Here is a 24,062-nt window from a genome sequence, read left to right on the forward strand (position 1 = left end):
CATCCTCATTGTTGAATGAATCAAATAAGGGCTTCGACCCAAAAATAGGCTTTTCGATGTATTTCACTATCGCTCGAACACTATTCATAATATTGTAGCATTTTTTAAAGTTTTCACGACCGACCATGTCAGTTGGGTTATTGAGAACATATTGATAATCCGTGACGCAACTGTCAATTTTTTCAAAGTGCTGATTAAACGATTCAAAGTAGGGCTGAACTATTAATAAGTGAAACACATCCTCCACTAGTTGTTTGGTAAAATTTAATATTCTGTGAATGGTGGAAATGGCTTTTTGCAATGCATTTATAGATTCCGTAACTTTTTCTGATTCAGCATTGGATTCCAGTCTGTCGCTTACGTCTAAGCCTAGCGTAAAAACGTTGTAAACATATTCAGTTATATCCTTTAAGTGATTAGTTTTACATTCAGTACTGGTTGTAAGTAGCAAACATAGCACGACTCCTTGAAAGAATTTCATAGTTTTAGTTTTAAATTCTGTGTGCCAGTATAAAAATCAACAACAAAAAAGGTCACGACTAAACTGCAATTAGTATCCACCTTTTTCACAACTAATACCACTCTTTAGTTCCATTGGTCCATCTTGTATTTCAATGCCATACAGTTTACGGAAATAATCTTTCGAGCCTTTAAATAACTCTTTATATATTATGTTAATAATAACCAAATGGATGACGTCAATCAATTTATTCCTATTCAAGAATCAGGCGACCAATAAGAAACCGAAAGAGAAATAACCTTGTAGAAACCCGGAATTAATTTAGCAATTGATTTATTTATTCGTAAATCGCAAATACAGAAAGTCGTAATTTTTGCGAATAAACACAATCATAGCGATCTGAGAATAGTGCATATATAAAATATTTCAAAAAAAAACAATGACACTAACAAACTGTCAGCTATCTCAAAGATCCAAAAAACGAAATACAAATTCAAAGCAGAGTAACACAAACCTCTAAAAAGATAGAGGTAGGATTAGGTGCCATGGAGGAGTGAACATTCTCTGCTGACCGACCACACCCGCCGTGTGCTCTTTGTCGTTATCGGGGAAAAAGCAGAAAAGACCGTAGACAATTAGGTGTTTAATTATGGTCTATTCTACTACAGTTATTGCCGAGATCACAGGTGCCGCGGACATTATTCTCCAATATAACGAACGCCATCAGTAAACTATCAGATCAGAAATACCTATTTGTCTCGCACTGATCATGAAAGTACAACTTCAAACCGTAAAAAGTTTAAAAACCATGTCAATTTCTCGTGTTAGCTCCAGTCAAAACGACGTGTATTGCCTCTTATGTTATTCTTAATTAAGGGATCAATGCGGCTGTTCCTAGGACCTCCCTAGCTCATTTTCACTGCGTGTTTTTACATAAAATATATAACGTGTAGTAGTAATAATCGTATTAAACCGCCTTTAAAATATTAGGAATATTATTCAAAAATATTTTATAAATACTCAAAAAGTATTAAAAATCCAAAGAAAAATTCTGTCGTCAGCATGATTCCTTTGATCGATACACATGTAAACATTACTACATTACTAACAAAACCGTTGGGGTTACACAGAACAGCCGTCAAAATGACCTAGATCGTCTCTCTATAGGAGAACGATCCGTAGAAATACTTGGCTGTTCGTAGAATGTCGAAATGTTGGTTGAAATATCAAAGCCTCGGCTTTAATATTTCATAACAACATTTCTCGACCTCGGAGGTTATCATACAACATTCACGATAACAAGAATTTTATTTCTTTAACAATTAGTATGAAAAACGTCATATAGAGAGCGACCCAGTGGAAGATTTTTTTTCAAACAGATCGAATGAAACTTGTTACAGTTTGGTTTGAAAAGCCCTGTTTAATCTTGAGATTATATGCTTGCTGAATTCATTCACCATATTAAGAGAATAACATGTATGCATTTACGATCTGCAATTCATTGAAACAGTATTTATCAAAACGTATTTGCATAAATATTAAAGATTATGCATGGTATATTTAGTTTTCATACAAATACTGATTCCGTTTCCTTCTGCTGACATAAAATCTACCAATTCAAACTAGTACATTTACCAACGTCATAGATAGTCGAGCTGTATTAAATCTCAGAATTATGGATCCACTGTACATTTCTCTAGCAACTTGAGCTCTCATGCGTTGATACAGTTTTTGGTAAAGATAAATTCTCCTTTTAAAAACAATCGATTTCGCTAATTTGCAGACATATATTCCACAACTGCTATCATCAGTCTGCACAGGAAATCTGTGTACAAAACCCTTATACTCAAATATTTCCATCGGAAAAATCTAGCTTCTTGACATACCTCATTATGTACTCAAATGAATGATATCGTGATATCTGCAGTTGAATCAACTGTGGAGATTCGCCTTTTGGATCCCAGAATATAAAACCTTTTCCCGGAGGTCTAAGACAATTAAAACCTATTGAACAATTTGAACATTTACTGGTAGGAGGATCTTTGATTTTGCAAACCAGTTACAGCTGCTATTCTCTAGGGACAATATTGTGCAACCATGGTGTCTATCATTCATCACCTTGAGGTTAACCAGTCAACAGAATAAATATCTTCAGTAGTTCTCACACAACACCTCCATATAGCACCTCCATATACCAGTGTGAATTTTTTGCAACTCCTATTGCCATCTGTAAAGATTTTTGATACCTTCGTGGATACAACTCTTCAGTTCTATTCAAACAATGCTTTAGAAACAGGTCTGGTATCTGCATCGTCAGGTAGTCATCTCTTGTTTTACGTCGTAAAAAGGCAGCCATGATTAGGGTTTTGTCAGTATCTTCTAGTTTTGCCTGAGGGTTGTCAGAGCTTTCTGAGGAGCAGTTAATTATCCCTTTTATTGTTTCTTCGTCTCTGACCAAAAATACTGGCTTAATTATTGTATCCAACAATTTCAACAAGCTTACTGTTGACTGGACATTGCCGCTGTGGACACAAAATAGATCTCTTTAAAACAGCAAGGCTTGTAAGTGTCTATTCTAATCTTACAAACAGGGCATTTTTAGCATTGCTTTGAAGATGAGCGTCCTTAAGGTGTATGTGCGATCATCTTGTGCATTTGAGGATAAGATTGTGAACATTTCTTGAACTGGTTTGCTTCTGCCCAAACCTAGCCAAAAATGTTGCAAAAGGTATAAAAGCAACAATTCGACAGCTGCTCTGAGTATTTAAAAAGACATTGTCCCGTTCTTGTATGCATGCTTTTCCACAAAATGACATGGAGGACTTCATAATTATTGCTTTTATCTCTTTTGGCAACATATTTGGCCAGTTTCGTGCAGAAAGAAGCCAGTTCAAGAAATGTTTACATTCTTATTCTCAAATCTACAAGATGACCGTCCATCCCCCTTAATAGAACTGGCTACTAGTAACTGGCTACGAGAAGTAAAAAAAAAGCTAGCTACTAGTAACTGGCTACGAGATGAAATCAAAGTTGGCTACTAGTAACTGGCTACTAGTAACTGGCTTCGAGAAGTAAGAAAAGCTAGCTACGAGATGAAAGAAACTTGGCTTCTAGTTACTTCTTACTGTCCATGTGAGAACACATACAATGTACCAAGGATTTCTTTTTGTGTTCTTAAGATGTATATTGCACTATATCACTGTCAATTGTCAATATATCTCAAGTAGCTGAATATATAGATTGAAGATATATGCCAGACATGCTAATATAAACATTCTGTCAAGTCATCCACATAATATTACGACACAATTACTCAGATATCTCTCTTTATGTAGTCAGCTACTTGTGCATTTCGTTACAAATATCTTTATTTTTTGGCGGTTTTGTCAATATATTTCAAGTAGCTGAATATAAAGATTGAAGATATTTGCCAGACATACTAATTTCAACATTCTGTCAAGTCATCCACATTATATTACGATACAATTACTCAGATATCTCTTTTTATGTAGTCAGCTACTTGCGCATTTTGTTACAAAAATCTTTATCTTTTGGCGGATTTGTGAATATATCTCAAGTATCTGAATATATAGATTGAAGATATATGCCAGACATGCTAATATCAACATTCTGTTAGGTCATCCACATAATATTACGACACAATTACTCAGATATCTCTTTTTATGTAGTCAGCTACTCGTGTATTTTGTTACAAATATCTTTATTTTTTGGCGGTTTTGTCAATATATCTCAAGTAGTTGAATATATAGATTGAAGATATATGCCAGACATGCTAATATCAACATTCTGTTAGGTCATCCACATAATATTACGACAGAATTACTCAGATATCTCTCTTTATGTGATCAGCTACTTGTGCATTTTGTTACAAATATCTTTATTTTTTGGCGGTTTTGTCAATATATATCAAGTAGCTGAATATAAAGATTGAAGATATATGCCAGACATGCTAATATCAACATTCTGTCAAGTCATCCACATAATATTACGACAGAATTACACAGATATCACTTTTCATGTAGTCAGCTACTTGTGCATTCCGTTACAAATATCTTTATTTTTTGGCGGTTCTGTCAATATATCTCAAGTAGCTGAATATATAGATTGAAGATATATGCCAGACATGCTAATATCAACATTCTGTCAAGTCATCCACATAATTTTACGACACAATTACTCAGATATCTCTTTTCATGTAGTCAGCTACTTGTGCATTTTGTTACAAATATCTTTATCTTTTGGCGGTTCTGTCAATATATCTCAAGTAGCTGAATATATATATTGAAGATATATGCCAGACATGCTAATATCAATATTCTGTCAAGTCATCCACATAATATTACGAAACAATTACACAGATATCTCTCTTTATGTAGTCAGCTACTTGTGCATTTCGTTACAAATATCTTTATTTTTTGGCGGTTTTGTCAATATATCTCACTTAGCTGAATATATAGATTGAAGATATATGCCAGACATGCTAATATCAATATTCTGTCAGGTTATCCACATAATATTACGACACAATTACTCAGATGTCTCTCTTTATGTAGTCAGCTACTTGTGCATTTTGTTACAAATATCTTATTTTTTGGCGGTTCTGTCAATATATCTCAAGTAGCTGAATATATAGATTGAAGATATATGCCAGACATGCTAATATCAATATTCTGTTAGGTCATCCACATAATATTACGACACAATTACTCAGATATCTCTCTTTATGTAGTCAGCTACTTGTGCATTTCGTTACAAATATCTTTATTTTTTGGCGGTTTTGTCAATATAGTCTTACAATACAAACTTCTTTATTTTTCAGCAGTTCAAAAGTTCATTATAAAGAGTCTGCAAGATTAAATATTTAAATTCATTTTTGCTTTTGCTTTTATACTGTATATTATCGTTATGTACTATATATTCGCAAGTACTTTGTAAATGCATGTCTATGAAATTAATTATGATAAAGTCAATAACTATAAGTAACATGTAATACTACTATGACAATTGTATATATTGTATGTATTATCATTACGAGAGGAACTCGTAAGTTGTAAAAACTTTTCCAAACCTTTTTGTGAAATTTACACAATAAAATATGTTCAAATCAAATCATTCCTTATTCGCAGTTTCATTTATGGCATGCTTTTACAAAAGTGGAGGGGGAGGGCAAATCCATGATATTTCCATTTATCATATAAAGTTAAGAAAAGTGCCAGCTACCAAAATAGTGGGGAGGGGGAAACAGCCCCCTCACCCCAAACCCCGATGCTACGTGCCTGTGATGTAAACACATGGTGTGCTCTGGGGTATTTGCATGATCCCAACGGACTCGTCAACTACTCGGTGCGCAAAAACTATGAATGAGACATTATGGCGCGAAATCCTGCTACTACCGTTCACGCAACGAATGAACTCATGATCCATGGGGAGGGGGTCAGATGAATTTTTTGACATTTGTTTTGTAACAGCTACATACATGTATATTTACTTTGGATCGGATGTTTTGGAAGGAATCTAACGAATTAAGAAACACACTTGATTAGTAATTGTTAAATGTAGTAATGTACATTTAGTTAGACACGCGAGTTATGATCCTTTTTCAAGATTACTGAAATCGCCCAACTGAACGAAAATCGGGTCACACCCCGCTTCGGCGATTTAGTTCCTTCAGTAAACATTCCAGCTGTATAAATATATATTTGTTTTAATCAAAACTGATGACTCTCTTGTAATAATGATAATCCAACACCAATTATCACTTACATTGTACCGTAATAGACATTGTGTTACAACTTGTTGCGATGACCACCTCCCCCTTTTTCACCGTTCAAATATAGTGGAATTCTGATCTATGTTTAAATCAGGATTACACACGTGCACTGCATGGTGAACGTCCATTTCACTTGAAAACTCTTGCTAGTTGTTGTTATTACATGCCATATAACATTTTCATCAATTGTGAGTGTTAATGCTAACATTTTGAACATGCATCGGTTAATATTTTTTTGTGAAAAATCATGACATTCACTGGCGTCGGAAGCAAATTGAAAGAGGGGGGGGGGGCTAGACTCATCCTCAGAAATATTGAGAAAAAACCTGATTCCCAAAATCATGAAAATCCTTATCCGTGAGGGGGGGGGGGGGGGGTATACCTATACTTCCAAAAATAAATTTACCTACCCAAAATTTTCTTTTCCAAAATCATGAAATTCCTAATCCGGGAGGGGGGTGGGGGGCTTGTATCCCTATAACCCCTATTACTTCCAACTTCTCAATCTTTCAAGGTAAATTTTGATCAATTACATCATTTCCGGCGAGAAAATTGGGGGAGGGGGCTATGATGATATGTGCGTAATGGTTAGGTCTACCTTTGCAAAAAAAAGCCCCGACCCCCCCCCCCCCCACCCCCCACCCCGGTTCCGACGCCTATGATATTGCTTGTCCCATTGTCTGCACTGTTTTGGAGAATGCACCTTTTTAAACATTAGATATGCCTGACGTCATGACGTGAGACAATGAATCCTTATACAGTTTCGTTCCGGATTTACTCTCACTGGAATCTGCTGTCTGTAAAGTCGGTAAATATTTAAAATTTAGTCGAGACAAAAAAGTGTATGCTATTTTTTTTGCACATGTATGCTTAGATTTATAAGAAACATGTATTTGCATACGCTCCGTATAGTAGTGCGTATAAATGTGCATGGAAAATAGTTTCGGTTAGAAACCTGTGTTTTAGGAAAGATAAAATCATAAGCAGAAATTTGAAGCTGTAAACGCAAGCGTTTCAATGTTTATAATGTATTCCTCTTTTGTAGAGAGACTTTCCCTCGCAGCAAATTTCTTTCAATTAAAGAGGGATTTAACATAGAGTAAAGTTTCTCCCCATGCGTTTTTCGTATGCACGTAAAAAGATGAAGTGAATGAAAGAAAATAACTAGTGAAATTGAAATTATAAGTAAACTATGCCCCCCTTTCCCATCCCCTTAGAGATACGATTTTTACAGTTTCTATGATTATAAATGTTTTTGTTTGTTCGTCAAAATTTAAATTAAAAACTAGATAGTTTTAATCTTTAATCTATATGTACAGCAACTTAAGTAACATGGAAAGTGTTAAAAATGGAGATATTTGTAAAGAAATGCACTAGTAGCTGACGAGATTATGAGTGATATCTGAGTAGTTGTACCGTAGTATCATGTGAATTACCTAATAGAGTGTTGAAATAAGCAAGACTTGTTAATATGTGCAATCTATCCATAAATCTACTTGAAAAATGTTGACAAAATCCTAAAAAATAGAAATATTTTTAACAAAATGTTTTAGAAGCTGACGAGATTCAAAGGGATATCTAAGTAATTGTGTCATAATATCATGTTGGTGACCTTATAGAATGTTTAAAATAACCACACTAGTAGATATCTTCATTCTTTTTACACAGCTACTTGAGGTTTATTAACTAAACTGTTAAAACTGGAAGTTTTTATAACAAAATGCACTAATAGCCGACAACATTGAGAAAGATAAATGACAAATTATGTCGTAATATCATGTGGATGTCCTAACATAATATTAAAATAAACAAGACTTGTAAATGTCAGCAATCTATATACAGCTACTTGAGATATATTGACAAAACAGACTAAAGATAAAGATATTTGTAACAAAATGCACAAATAGCTGACTACAAAAAGAGAGATATCTGAGTAATTGTGTTGTAATATTCTGTGGATGACTTGACAGAATGTTGATATTAGCATGTCTGGCATATATCTTCAATCTATATATACAGCTACTTGAAATATATTGACAAAACAGCCAAAAAATAAAGATATTTGTAACAAAATGCACAAGTAGCTGACTACATAAAGAGGGATATCTGAGTAATTGTGTCGTAATATTATGTGGATGACTTGACAGAATGTTGATGTTTGCATGTCTGGCATATATCTTCAATCTATATATTCAGCTACTTGAGAGATATTGACAAAACAGCCAACAAATAAAAAAAATTGTAACGAATTGCACAAGTAGCTGACTACATAAAGAGAGATATCTGAGTAATTGTGTCGTAATATTATGTGGATGACTCGACAGAAAGTTGATATTATCATGTATGGCATATATCTTCAATCTATATATTCAGCTACTTGAAATATATTGACAAAACAGCAATAAAAATAAAGATATTTATAGCAAAATGCACCAGTAGCTGACTATATAAAGAGAGTTATCTGAGTAATTGTGTCGTAATATTATGTGGATGACTTGACAGAATGTTGATGTTAGCATGTCTGGCATATATCTTCAATCTATATATTCAGCTACTTGAGATATATTGACAAAACAGCCAAAAAATAAAGATATTTGTAACGAAATGCACAAATTGCTGACTACATAAAGAGAGATATCTGAGTAGTTGTGTCGTAATATTATGTGGATGACTTTACAGAATGTTGATATTAGCATGTCTGGTATATATCTTCAATCTATATATTCAGCTACTTGAGATATATTGACAAAACAGCCAAAAAATAAAGATATTTGTAACGAAATGCACAAGTAGCTGACTACATAAAGAGAGATATCTGAGTAATTGTGTCGTAATATTATGTGGATGACTTGACAGAATGTTGATGTTAGCATGTCTGGCATATATCTTCAATCTATATATTCAGCTACTTGGGATAAATTGACAAAACCGCCAAAAAATAAAGATATTCATGACAAAATGCACAAGAGCTGACTATATAAAGAGAGATATCTGAGTAATTGTGTCGTAATATTATGTGGATGACTTGACAGAATGTTGATATTAGCATGTCTGGCATATATCTTCAATTTATATATACAGCTAATTGAGATATATTAACAAAACAGACAAAAATAAAGACATTTGTAACAAAATGCACACGTAGCTGACTACATAAAGAGAGATATCTGAGTAATTATGTTGTAATATTCTGTGGATGACTTGACAGAATGTTGATATTAGCATGTCTGGCATATATCTTCAGTCTATATATTCAGCTACTTGAGATATATTGACAAAACAGCCAAAAAATAAAGATATGTAATTTGTAACGAAATGCACAAGTAGCTGACTACATAAAGAGGGATATCTGAGTAATTGTGTCGTAATATTATGTGGATGACTTGACAGAATGTTGATATTAGCATGTCTGGCATATATCTTCAATCTAGATATTCAGCTACTTGAGATATTTTGACAAAACAGCCAAAAAATAAAGATATTTGTAACGAAATGCACAAGTAGCTGACTACATAAAGAGAGATATCTGAGTAATTGTGTCGTAATATTATGTGGATGACTTGAGAGAATGTTGATATTAGCATGTCTGGCATATATCTTCAATCTATATATTTAGCTATTTGAGATATATTGACAAAACCGCCAAAAAATAAAGATATTTGTAAAGAAACGCACAAGTAGCTGACTACATAAAGAGAGATATCTGAGTAATTGTGTCGTAATATTATGTGGATGACTTGACAGAATGTTGATATTAGCATGTCTGGCATATATATTCAATCTATATATTCAGCTACTTGGGATATATTGACAAAACTTCCAAAAAAGAATGATATTTGTAACAAAATGCACAAGTAGCTGACTACATCAAGAGAGATATCTGAGTAATTGTGTCGTAATATTCTGTGGATGACTTGACAGAATGTTGATATTAGCATGTCTGGCATATATCTTCAATCTATATATACAGCTACTTGAGATATATTGACAAAACCTCCAAAAAATAAAGATATTTATAACGAAACGCACAAGTAGCTGACTACATAAAGAGAGATATCTGAGTAATAGTGTCGTAATATTATATGGATGACTTGACAGAATGTTGATATTAGCAAGTCGGGCATATATCTTCAGTCTATATATACAGCTAATTGAGATATATTGACAATTGACAGTGATATAGTGCAATGTACATCTTAAGAAAACAAAAAGAAATCCTTGGTATGTGTTCTCAAATGGACAGTAAGAAGTAACTAGAAGCCAAGTTTCTTTCATCTCGTAGCCATTTACTAGTAGCTAGCTTTTCTTACTTCTCGTTGCCAGTTACTAGTAGCCAGTTACTAGTAGCCAACTTTTATTTAATCTCGTAGCCAGTTACTAGTAACTAGCTTTTCTTACTTCTTGTAGCCAGTTATTTGTAGCCAGTTACTCGTAGCTTACTTTACCTATCTGTTGGAAAATAGTTTTGAGTATTTCAACAGAATTGTTTGATGTGCAATTGACAAAAGAATTTTTAATAAAGTTACTGCTTTATTTATATCCACGTTTTTCAAAATGTATAGTATATAGTTGTCGGCAGTTGCAAAATGGTTTTGCAAGGTCAGCTGTCATTGCTGATGTTGCACTCAAGCATTACAACTATGGTTTGACAACCGAATCCAAAGAAACCTGTCTATCATAGAAAAGGACGTAAGCGTTGTTTGAAATTTGAAATGTATATCCAAATGTTTTTGCTTCTTATTCCAAGCCTCTTTTATGGTGGTACGTGATCTCTTTCTTTTGATCATACTCGGAGCTTTGAATGTGTCTTTGACAACAAGACGTTGTGTCGCCACAGTATGCTGTTATAGCTCTTCTGAGAAATTGTAAATCGATCTATTCTTTTTGACTCTTAGAAAAATTTGTTTAAAAATCGTTTTGTCTCTTAGAAATATGTGTTTAAAAATACGAAATTTCTTTAAATGATGTCAACTTTTTACGTTGTGATGTAAAATCATCCTCACGTTATGCCAACATTGTACACCAAAGGTCAATACTTCATGACATTATTTCGACACTGTATTACATGGGGCAAATGTATCCTTACATTATTTCAACATTTTATTACATGCTATCAATATATCCTTACAATATATCAACACTGCAGCACATATCACGATTCTATCCTTACATTATGTCAACATTTTATTACTTAATATCAATGTATTTTTAAATTTTATCAACGCTATATTACATGATGTAAATATATCGATTTATTATGTCAACACTTTATAACTTGATGTCACAAGTTTATGACGTTATGTCTAAACTAAATAACGTGTTGTGAATAAATCTTCGCTGTAGGTCAGTTTCCTATTCTATGATGTATAATAAGCTTTCAAACAAATATAGTTACTCTTATATTAAATTGTATTTACTAAATAGAGTTCTGACAAGTCCAACACGAATCACAAAGAAATCACGAATGGCTGCGGGAACAGAACAAACAAAGAGGAGGGCGGGGATAAGACGTTCCTGATGAAGCAGGTCAGACTACAGCAGGAGGCCAAGATAGCTCTGGCCCAGGTCAGTACGTGTAAATAAGGGGGACAGGAGATAGCTGCTTTGTCGTAGGGAATTATTTCCAATGGCAGCATATGTTAAATTATTGGAAGATTTTAAAAAAATTGTGATTTAATTGAGAATGATAAAGCTACAGCTTAATTTGAGAAATAGGGTACTTACTATGTACTTCTTCCACTCTATGATAATTGATATCTGAGTCATTATCAAAAACGCAAAAATAAAATTTAAGAAAAATCAAGAATTCTCTTGTGTTGAAAAATAATTTTATTCAATTGTAACAATAAATACATATCTGAAGAATACAAAAACACTTAACTCCCACCTAGAAATTATTTGATTTCTGAGTAAAACACAATCAAAGAACTGGTCATACTTAAATGTTGTCCTTCCTGTTACACATAAGAAAATACAAATTTTAATAAATTGAAGCAAAAAAATATTCCAAAATTTCTTCAGACAATATTGTGAAAGCATGACAAATAAAGAACCAGTAACATTTTTTCAATGAAACAGAAGCAAAATACAAATTACAATAATATAATAGAAAATTTTTAAACAGGTAAACATTTTGTTTGTTATTTTCACAATTTTACAGAAAAAAAAGATAAGTATAAAGCTCAAAGTGCTTATATTTGATCAGATATGAAACTTTAAGCATATGTGTAGACCCAAACCTTAAAGAAATATACACAAGCAACCTATTTTTAAGGTCTTCCGTTTTCCAACGGAAGACCTTATTGTTTTCGTTCGGTTTCTTTTTCCCTATTATTATTATTTTTTTTTTTCTTACAAAATTTGTGCAGGCGATTTCTCGGAAATGGCTGAACTGATTTTCGTGAAATTTTCAGATCTAATAGATATTAATCCGAACTTAATATACATTTTTTTATTTTGATGACGTCATTTCCGTTCTTGAGAAAATGACGTTTTAGCGATTTTCAGAGGGTCGGCTTGTCCAGGGATCTCCTCCTAAACGGTAAAAGATATTGAGTTCAACTTTTCAGGGATTGTAGACAAGAGATTGTAGATGTGCAATTTGGCATTCAAATTTGTCATCCTCAAAAGGCGTTAAAGCTCGCCTGGTCCCGAAAATTGAGATGGAAATAACGCCTTAATTTTTTATGGTTTTCTTAGTTTATCTCTTTTCTGAAAAATATTTTGTTAACACATGTAATGCAAAAAATGTTTATATGTACAAGACCTTTCATTTGATATCAAGAAAAAGGGGCTGGCCCCTAAAATTAGGGAACCAAAGGGCTCTAAAGTCTTTCATCTGTAGCCCTTTACTGAGAGATAATTTTTGAAATGTTATAGAAGCAAATATGTTTATCTCACAGTTATGTATTCAAGCAGTGTAATGATTTTGTCATGTATTACGTAATTAAGGGTTTTTAGGGGCCAAAAGTCTAAAATTTCGATCACCCAAATATCAGAAAGGAAAAATATTTTGTTATGCAACACAGAAGAAAAGTTGTACAAATTAATGTTCTAAACAATATGCAACCTTCAAAATTTCGTTAAACGGCCCCTATAAGGAGATAAGGGATCGGCCCCTTAAACCTTCTTTCTCATATATCTCCAGAACGGTAACGAATTTTTAAACACTTGTTGACAAAATGTTTTCAGAATTAAATGTCCTTTCATTTGATTCCAAGAAAAAGGGACTGGCCCCTTAAATTAGGGGAAAAAAGGGCTCTAAAAGTATTTATATATAGCCCTTTAATGAGAGCCATTTTGTGAAAGGTTATTAATGCTAGATAAGGTATAATACGTTTCTATATCCTAACAATATAATGATTTTCTCTTGCGTTAAACAATTAGGGTTTTTAGGGACCAGATGTAAACAAAATTAATCTTTTCATTCTTGATTGGAGGAAATGCAAGCATTTAAAAAAAGCAATGCAATAGAACTTATAAAAAGCGATGCAATGAAGCATAAGTACTTCACTCCTTTTTCCATATCATGTTTTGTTGTCGAAAATCAAAGTCGATGATGTCATATTTACTTCTAAATATCGGACGGAAGACCTCCTCGTTGCTCGCAACGAGATCGTGTCTAGTTATATTTATGGTGCTGTAACAGGAAAGACAGCCTCGCAACAGGAAAGACAGTACGTTGTATTAAACAAGTCTCTCCTGTTACAAAATCGTAATTCTGATTTAAAGTTGATTGATAGTAAACTTAGCATCAATCTCACAGTTTGGAGTCAATTAATATGCTGTCAAAATATACAGTAGATGAACCTTAAACAATGCCATTAAATACTATGATAAAAGTTTTATAATCTTTACAGTAAAAAGTGTAACAGGAAAGAACAAAATAAGCAACAGGACTTCTTGTGTACATTCAGATCAAAATCTTCATTTGGTTAAACACTGAATATAAAAAATCCTGAAAATTTACTAAGGTGTTCCTAATTTATAATGACATTTGTGAAGAAGTAAAATATATGAAAAATATAGAATAAAAATTGAAAAATGTTTACAACTGTAACAGGAGAGACTCCTAATAACACAATCTAGTCAGTAGTGGAAATTGATGTTGATATTAAAATTAAATAACAGATTTATTTCTGATTACTATGTAAAATACAAAAGAAACAAACTTTTCCTATAATAATATTTGCCTAAAAAATATCAACTTTTAAAGTAAAATGAAGTAACAGGAAGGACAATGTAGAGTGAAATAAAAAGATTACATTTAACAGAGTACTAAAAACATTTGTAAGCTTTATGTATGACTATGGACTGTAGGCTGTCTCACTTTTCTGTAACTTTTTTCCAGATGTTGTCATTGATTTTGTAGTGGGTACTCCCATCTAACTTTTCTGGCTCTGGAATGAGGCATCTCTCTTCTATCTGTATTGCATTGGACATCCCCATTTTTACCTATCCCAATAGACAACTTTCATTTTTCAACAAAATTGCTATAATTCTTTAAAAATAAAAATAGTTTACTTAACTGCAGATCAAATATTTTAATTAAAAGGTGGAAAAATTATGTTGCTTGAGAAACAATTTATTGTCCTTCCTGTTACACTGAATTAAAATGCCTTAATATATTTATACATAATCACTAGATATTGAATTGATTTTTAAACAACTGAGATATAATTCAAAAACATATATTTTTATCATGGATTATATATAATAATCAGCATGATGTATAAAGAAAAATAAAATCATTAATTGTCTATCCTGTAACAGCCAATGTCTTTCCTGTTACTAAAAATATTTTGACATCATTTACTAACAAAATTTATCTGTAAGTAATAAAAAACAGAATATGAAATGATTGTTCACAAAAAATGATATAAAAAGGGTTTTGATCTGACAAGTGAACAAATATTCATAGTTCTTCTGTTATTATGGAAATTTGTACGTACTGTAACAATGATATATCTTTCCTGTTGCAAAATCACTTCTTATGTGATAACATAAACTATTAAAACAAAAATCCTCACTTAAGGTTAATTTATTGTACATACTACTCTATTGAATATTTTATGAAAAGATATTGCTACATGAATAATGAAAATGTCTTAAAATCCTCATTTTTATATAAAATTGTCTTTCCTGTTACAAATGTGGTTGTTTGTTTCCCTTCCTGTCTACCATACAATGTTGATGATGCAGTAGTTTGAAACAAAATTGTTAGGTTATTTTGTAAGAAAAGTTAAAACATTTTACCTTCATGTTTAAGTCAATTTTAAATGAACTTCAAAAAAATGGCGCCAACAACTTGGCTGCATGAAAATGAAACTGAGGCTGATGAAGAGTATTGAATCCAAAAAGGGTCATTCTAAATATTTCTATTTTCTGTTTTTACAGTAACATAACATGAGAGACGAAAACTCTTGTGACACACATTTAAGTCTTGATATTTCTTAAAACAAGTACATTTACAAAACTTTTATTGTTTGAAATGTACTTCTTAAGAATTGTGTAAAGCATACATTAAAAAAAAGGAGAGCAAAATGTACTGGATATATTTTTAAACCACATGAAAGTGCAACAAAAAGAGTGTTACTTAGCAAAACATGCTAATTTGGACATTAAAAAATGCAAATTTTCTTTAAAAATGTCATGCAAAAAGAATTTAAGTTTTTTGCTAACTGCAGAATATTGTGTGGTATATATTAATGTACAAATTTATATTATTTTCCTTGATATAATTTTTTATTGACCCCTGACCAAAATGTTGGCGGATTTTGAGAATGACTCATCTTTTATAAGTTTTGATATTGAATAATGTATAATATTGTAATGCATATCAAACAGGTTACAATGCATATGAAACAGACAAGGTAGATTAAATCAAGAGAGTTTATTTGGGGGGGGGGGGAACTATTTGTGAGGGCAACACACTGTAAACCAATGTGTATTCATGTGTAAGAATAAGGTTTGCCAAAGCCTCATCTAAATGAACAGTTGTCAGGGCAATCTAATCCTTGCCGTATGGTCATAATAATGACACAGCAAAAGTTGGTTTACAGTATATTTGATACTCAGTAATCTTTGAAAGATATTAAAAAGGTTTGAATTGAATATAGAGTAACAAAGTTGTAGCTTAATTTGAGTTATAGGATGATATATAATTACATTCTACGTTTATTGATATCTTTTATAGGATTTGATGTTTAATTATATTATAATTTATTTTATGCATATAAAACAGGCAAGCACTATGGCCCACATGCAGTTAGAAGTCGAGAAAGAAATGAAGAAAAAAACAGCCAACAAAAACATGGTAAGTGCATGTAACATTTGACAAGAAAAACATGTACATGTACATTGTATGTGTAGGGGGAATGGGGTCATTAACAGTGACACCATTATGCTGAATGTGTGACCACTTGGAACAATTTGAATGAAACATATCGGGTATGTGAAGTATCTATAGAATCAACCACAGTGGATACAGAGAATTTTATTCCACAATTAAATCACCAATTTTGCAGGTTGCTGTGCCTTTTCTAGAGAGTATAAAACACAACAAGGTGATGAAAGAGGAACTGTACATCATGAATCTGGGTCAGCTACAGGTCCTAGTGGAGGACCTTCACACACAGATAGAAAGTAGGTCACTGGGCAAGTCAGGTCAAGGTCATTTAGGGATTTGGAGAAAAATTGTAAACTTTCTAAACTAAAAATAACATAATGAAAAAAATAAAACCTTTATGCAATATCTTTTTGAAATAAGATTCTCTAAATATTTCATGCTGTTTAACAGTTCATATTGTTGATAATAAATTATTTCAACTTAATGTCTTTAGTTGGATATGTATTTGAGTCATAAAGGATGCATGTGTTGTTGAGAAAACTGATCTTGTCATTGTATTGATTTACCAGATTTGAATGAGGACTTAATGAACCTTCTGATGGAGAGGGATGAGCTACACATGAGCCAGGACTCCATGCTTGTGGACATAGAAGACCTCACCAGGTAAAAATTCATCATCTTACTTGGTAAAATTCATGACCTTGCAAAGTAAACTCAAAATCCAAGACCTTGCCAGGTAAAAACACATGACCTTTCAAGATAAACCCAAAATCTATTTCATTACTGTGAAAGAATCAACGACCTTACCTGGTAAAAATCAACAATGTTTACAGGTGAAGCTAATTTGAATTAAATCCATGACTTTGGTAAAAATCTAATATAATGTTAATAGGTAAAGCTAATTTGAATTAAATCCATGACCTTACCTGGTAAAAATCCATGTCAAGGTTGCATTTCATCAGAAAATAAGAGGATACTGTGGATACACGATTTAAAAATTGTTTTTTTTATATATCGTTCAGTTTTATTTCAAAACGCAACTAAGTTTAAGTTATATTTAATTTTTATGTTTGTTCCAATGGTATTAAAATGCTTCTTTTTTAGGTCACCTGAGTAAACTCAGATGACCTATTGCTATCCGTTTTCGTTGTCCGTTGTGCATTAGGAATTTTACATTTTTAACTTCTTCTTAAAAACTACATGTCCAATTGTTACCATTTTTGATGTGAGGCATTTCTAAGGTAAGAGAAATCCAAATTGTGAAATTCATGACTCTACCACCCCTGGGGCACCACAGGTGGGGCCAAATATGCAAAAAAAAGCCAAATTTTAAAAAATCTTCTCCTCTACTCCCACACATGTGAAGAAAAAACTGCTTGCATAGTTATTAATGTCCATGAAGCCCTCTACCAAAATTGTGAAATTCATGACCCCTGTGTCAGGGGTTCAGACCCTAGGGTGGGGCCAATATCACAATATAGTTAAAATGTATTAAATCTTAGAAAATCTTCTTCTCTACTCCCCTATATATATAATAAAAACTAAATGCATGATTATGATGTCCATGAAGCCCTCAACCAAAATTGTGAAATTCGTGGCCCCTGGATCAGGGGTTCAGACTCTAGGGTGGGGCCTATATGGCCATATAGTAAAAATGTATTAAATCTTAGAAAATCTTCATGTGGGCAAAAAACTGAATACATGGTTATGATGTCCACTATCTCCTCTACCAAAATTGTGAAATTCATGGCCCCTGGGTCAGGGGTTCAGAACAAGGGGGGGGGGGCTATATAGTGTTTATGCATATAATGTTAAAAATCTTCTTTTCTTTTCTCACACATCTGTATGAAAAACTGACTTCATAATTATGTTTACCAGGAACTCCTCTACTAAAATTTTTAATATCATGTCCCCTGGAGTATGGGTTTTGACTCTAGGGCAGGGCCAAAATGGATGAATATGTGTTAATGCATATAATGTTTAAAAATTATCTTCTATACTCCCACACACCTGAAAAGAAAACTGAATTCATGATTTTGTAGACCAGATCTTTTTTCACCAAAATTATAGGTTTCATAATTCTTTTTGAAAGGTTTCAGGCAGGGAGGTGGTGGTCATTACAAATTTATAATTTTTCTACATCAGAATAAAACCTAATTAAATGCATTTATGAGACTCCTCAACAAGTTTGTGTATGGGTTATATGCTACTCAGGTGACCGTTAAGGCCATTGGCCTCTTGTATTTTATGTTAAAAGTATTAAGCAAATTATGTACAAGAATGATATACATATCAATTTTTAACTAACTAATTATAATTTCCCTTTTGATTATCTATATTTTTTATGCACGTTAGATATATAGGCCTAGATTGACAATGTTGTTTTATAGGAGAGCAGAAGATACAGCAAAGAGGAGCTGATAAATACTGGACTCAAGCAGCGGTTGAAGAACAGTCAAAGCAAGGAGATGTTTACAAGGAAATTGATGGATTTCAAGAGAGTGTTCTTGTGAGAGGAATACACAATAATTTATAGCCCCACCAATGAATGTCTAATATGTGTATATATTTTCTTAAGTCCCAATCTGTGCATGTTTGTTTTCTGAAATACACATGTTCAAAAGTAGAGTCACTGTGGAAACTAGAAATTTAAAATATTATTTAATGTTGGACAGAAATCCATTTTCAAGCAGCAGAAAAACTTGAATTGCTAGAGAGAAAAATCTGGGTGAAGCCTATGTCAGTGTTTGTATTCCAGTCATGAATATAATTATTGCTATAGTATTGTTGCAATGATTGTTTTAAAGCTTTAATGTAAGTTGTTGAAATACTGTATTCAAAACTGCAATTAATTATGATAATTGAATCAATTAGGACAATTGATAGAATGCAGATATATTTGTTTGATTCATTCATCAAGAAATCCAGAATTTTTTTTTTATATCCATATACAACTTTTTATAGAAATTTAAAAATCCTTGTTTCTGATAGTTGTGACCGTAAGCTACCATTTCTGTTTTCTGAAAATTTGGATCCCTATTTCATGAATATTGCTGGCATTAGAATTTTTATACCTTGTGTTAGACACTTGTCATAAATTTTGCTGTTGACTAAAATTCCATGTGACTAAAATGTCCCAATTAAGGATGCCTTTATTATAGTTCTTTACTACAATGTAATTGAATCTTATTACACATTGTCAATTTGAATTCTTTGACAAATAATGAATATCTCCTGCAGACAATAATTTGTTTTCGGGCAGTAATTGATTTAGTTTGTTCATATTAATGACAGTTAAGTTACCATGTTAGAGCATGTGAAGAGAGAACATTAGGTTTAGATATTTGTCATAAATATGTGTTAGTGAATGAAATTTTACATAAAAAGAATTTTTACACAGAATACTACATGACTAACTGCTTGATAAATATACCATTGTGATACATTTTTTATACAATTTTTAGGTCACCTGAGTCACTCAGGTGACCTATTGCAATTGGTCTTCGTCGGTCGTCGTGCGTCTGTGCGTCGTGCGTTAACAATTTTACATTTTTAACTTCTTCTTGAAAACTACCAGGCCAATCATTATCATTTTTGGTGTGAAGCATTTCTATGGTAAGAAAAATCTAAATTGTGAAATTCATGGCTCTACCACCCTTGGGGTGCCACGGGCGGGGCAAAATATGCAAAAAAAGCCAAATTTTCAAAAATCTTCTTCTCTACTCCCACGCATGTGAGGAAAAAACCAGTGGCATTGTTATGATGTCCATGAAGCCCTCTACCAAAATTGTGAAATTTATGGCCCCAGTGTCAGGGGTTCTGGCTCTAGGGTGGGGCCAATATGGCCATATAGTAAAAATGTATTAAATCTTAGAAAATCTTCTTCTTTACTACCATATATATTTTTAAAAAACTAAATGCATGATTATGATATCCATGAAGCCCTCTACCTAAATTGTGAAAAGTATGACCCCTGGGTCAGGGGTCCAGGATCTAGGGTGGGGCCAATATGGCCAAATAGTAAAAATGTATTAAATCTTAGAAAATCTTCTTCTCTACTCCCATATATATTTGTTAAAAACTAAATGCATGATTATGATGTCCATGAGGCCCTCTATTAACATTATGAAATTCATGACCCCTGGGTCAGGGGTTCAGGCTCTAGGGTGGGGCCAATGTGGCCAAATAGTAAAAATGTATTAAATCTTAGAAAATCTTCTTCTCTACTCCCACACATGTGAGCAAAAAACTGAATACATGGTTATGATGTCCATGAGGACCTCTACTAAAACTGTGAAATTCATGACCCCTTTGTTAGGTGTTCAGGCTCTAGGGTGGGGCCAATATGGCCATATAGTAAAAGTGTTTTAAATCTTAAAAAATCTTCTTCTCTACTCCCACACATGTGGGCAAAAAACTGAATACATGGTTATGATATCCACAATCTCCTTTACCTAAATTGTGAAATGCATGGCCCCTTGGTCAGGGGTTCAGGACATGAAAGGGGGGGGGGGCAATATGGCAATATAGTGTTAATGCATATATAATTTTCTTCTCTATTCTCTCACATCTGTATTTAAAAAAACTGACTAATAATTATGTTTACCAGGAAGTCCTCTACTGAAATTTTAATTTTCATGTCCCCTCAAGGATGGGTTTTGACTCTAGGACAGGGCCAAAATGGATGTATAGATGTTAATGCATATAACATTAAAAAATTATCTTCTTTACTCTCACACACCTGAAAGGAAAACTGAATTCATGATTTTGTAGACCAGATCTTAGTTTTTCACCAAAATTATAGGTTTCACAGTTCTTTTTGAAATGTGGTCGTCATTACAAATTTATAATTTTTCTACTCCAGTATGAAACCTAATTAATTAGATGCATATATGAGGCTCCGTGACAAGTTTGTGTATGGGGATGTATGCTACTCAGGTGACCGTTAAGGCCAATTGGCCTCTTGTTAAGCTTTATAGTGTAAGATTAATAGTTGAAAGTAAATTAATGCAATTTGAAATGCCTGCAATGGGCACATGGTAAATACATGCACATGTACATGGATGTTTGGTTGAACCATTTTTCATCTTTAATTCCAATTTTTGTTTTCATTATTATGTTTTTGATAATCACATACAGATCGCCATAGTCATATTAATCTGTATATTTTATTTTGTTCTGTCATACATGTATATACCAGTAGTTGTGATTTACAATTTATGTTGGTCATTTTGGATTCTTTACTTACAAAAATGTTATTTACAGGTACATTTAAAGGCTGTAGTTGGGTTGTATCAATATTTGATTACATTTGTCTCACAAGGCACATTTTACACCGACTTTAATTTCATTGTCATTGAATTCCAATTTATTATTTTTTGCTAAGCTTTGTTTTACTATAAAGCTCACATACTTTTGAAAAAACTTGAAATATTTTACATAAGGGCTAAATAGTAACTTTCAAATTATTTGACAATTTATTTTATGTACAAATATTTCATCTTTGATCATGTTGGCCTTTAAGTAACATTACATTTTTCAAACCAGGAGGCCGGTGGGCGGCTTCTAATATGTCAGTTATTATTAATTTGTACTTGTGTCATACCTGTATTTCAGCCTTGACTGGTCTGTCGATGTTTAATCTTCCTGCCTCAAATACTCGCATATATAATGGGATTTTTTATATTAAGTTAACATGCTTTGTGTTTTTATTAGCAATCTCAGTGTAATGATTTTAATTACTGGTTCTGCAATTATATACCATCAAAAACAGTTAACGCTAGGCAACTGTTGATAAAATCATGTCCTAAATCTGTGTTATTCTATTTTGTTCTGTTGTATAAAACTTGAAGTACAAATCCTTTAAAAAAATCATTGAAATGCTTTTAAATTTTTTCACGTGCTACACTCTTAGCGGTAGCTTATATAAACAGTCAGTCTTATCAAATCTTTTTGATTTTTACCGACCTGAAGTGCTGGCCAAATATATTTTCAGGTTTTCAGTTCACCTGAGCTGAAAGCTCAAGTGAGCTTTTCTGATTACATTTTGTCTGTCGTTCATCCATCTGTCTGTTTGTCTGTAAACTTGTCATATGTTCAACATCTTCTTCAGAACTAATAGGCCAATTTCAACCAAACTTGGCACAAAGCTTATTTAGGCAAAGTGGAAACAAAGCTGTGTAAAGAAAAGACCACGATCTTTTTCATTTTTGAGAAATTTTCAAAAACTTCTCCTCAAGAACAGTTTTGCCAAGAAAGCTGAAACTCACGGTTTGTAAAATTGTCATTTTTTCTGTAATGTGGAAACATCCTCAAGTAGGGTAGATTCAGAGTTATGAAATGCATGACCCCCGGGAGTAGGGTTGGGCCACAATGAGATGGGGGTCGAAATTTTACACAGGAATATTTAGGGTAAGTCTTTAATAATCTTCTCAAAAACCAATCAGCCAGGAAATCTGCATATTGTATGAAAACATCCCCAGGTAATGTAGATTCTAAGTTGCGAAAATCATGATCCCTGGGGATCGAATGGGGCCACAATGGGTGGGTGGGTGGGTTGGGGGGTGGAAGTTTTACCTAGGAATATATAGAGTAAATCTTTAAAAATCTTCTCAAAAACTAATCAGTCAGGAAAGCTGAAACTTAGATAGAAGCATCCGTAGCTAAGGTAAATGTAAAGTTGTGAAAATCATGACCCCCGGGTAGGGTTGGGCCCCAATAGGCATGTAAACAAGAAATAATAAAGTAAATTTTTATTGAGCACTTCCGTTTGTCCGTTTCCTGTCCCGAGACTAAAATCCTTATTTCGACGAGATCCCTAAAACGGTGACGACTTGAACAACCAAACTTTGTGGGATGAAAGACTTATGTTTGTACATGTGTTAACGCTATTTTTTTTATCCGGCGTAACTTCCGGTCGACACAGGAAGAACACCCAATTTTGATTTTTTTAAAATCTGTTAGTTATTTAGCATAGGATAACATTTTAGCTATAAAAATACAAAAGTCATCTACAGATGGTAAAAAAAAAATCTACTTCCGGTGAGAACCCTCAAATATCTCAGGTAGCCTTCTTTTTTAAAATACAAAGTACCCACAAGAGCTCAGAAACTGTGAGAGATCAAGACAAAAAACTTGTATGGATAATGGACATTTGATTGAACATGTGTTCAAGAGGTTTCATTTAGTCGTACGTCACTTCCGGTTCTCACTACGAAGCGTTCAAGCAACAGAAGTTTTTATTTTTAACTTTAGATTTTTTTAAACATTTTACTCAATGTGATGAACAGTAACGTATCGTAGGTAAATGTACTAAAATATGTACTTTCAATTTCTTTAATCACTTCCATTTGTTCGTTTCCGGTCCCGAGACAAAAACCTTTTCTCAACGAGATATTAACAACAAATTAACAAAAACTTGAACGTACAAACTTTGAGGAAAGATAAAACAATGTATGAAGATA

At 32.9% G+C, this 24,062-nt stretch overlaps 2 protein-coding genes across 2 annotated transcripts in view; both read left to right on the forward strand.

Annotated features, from left to right (window-relative positions):
• The window catches only part of LOC105339282 (limbin), a 502,381-nt gene that overhangs the window by 330,121 nt on the left and 148,198 nt on the right, over window positions 1-24,062 (forward strand). The gene's annotated exons all lie outside the window — the stretch shown is intronic.
• Window positions 5,852-22,404, forward strand: LOC136271024 (schwannomin-interacting protein 1-like). Its single transcript, XM_066070093.1, has 6 exons — window positions 5,852-5,914; window positions 11,676-11,816; window positions 16,495-16,566; window positions 16,778-16,895; window positions 17,169-17,262; window positions 18,990-22,404. The coding sequence occupies exons 1-6, from the start codon at window positions 5,852-5,854 to the stop codon at window positions 19,018-19,020; spliced, it is 519 nt and encodes a 172-aa protein (XP_065926165.1). The 3' UTR covers window positions 19,021-22,404.

The sequence above is a fragment of the Magallana gigas genome, chromosome 8 (assembly GCF_963853765.1).
Source record: "Magallana gigas chromosome 8, xbMagGiga1.1, whole genome shotgun sequence".
NCBI lineage: Eukaryota > Metazoa > Mollusca > Bivalvia > Ostreida > Ostreidae > Magallana > Magallana gigas.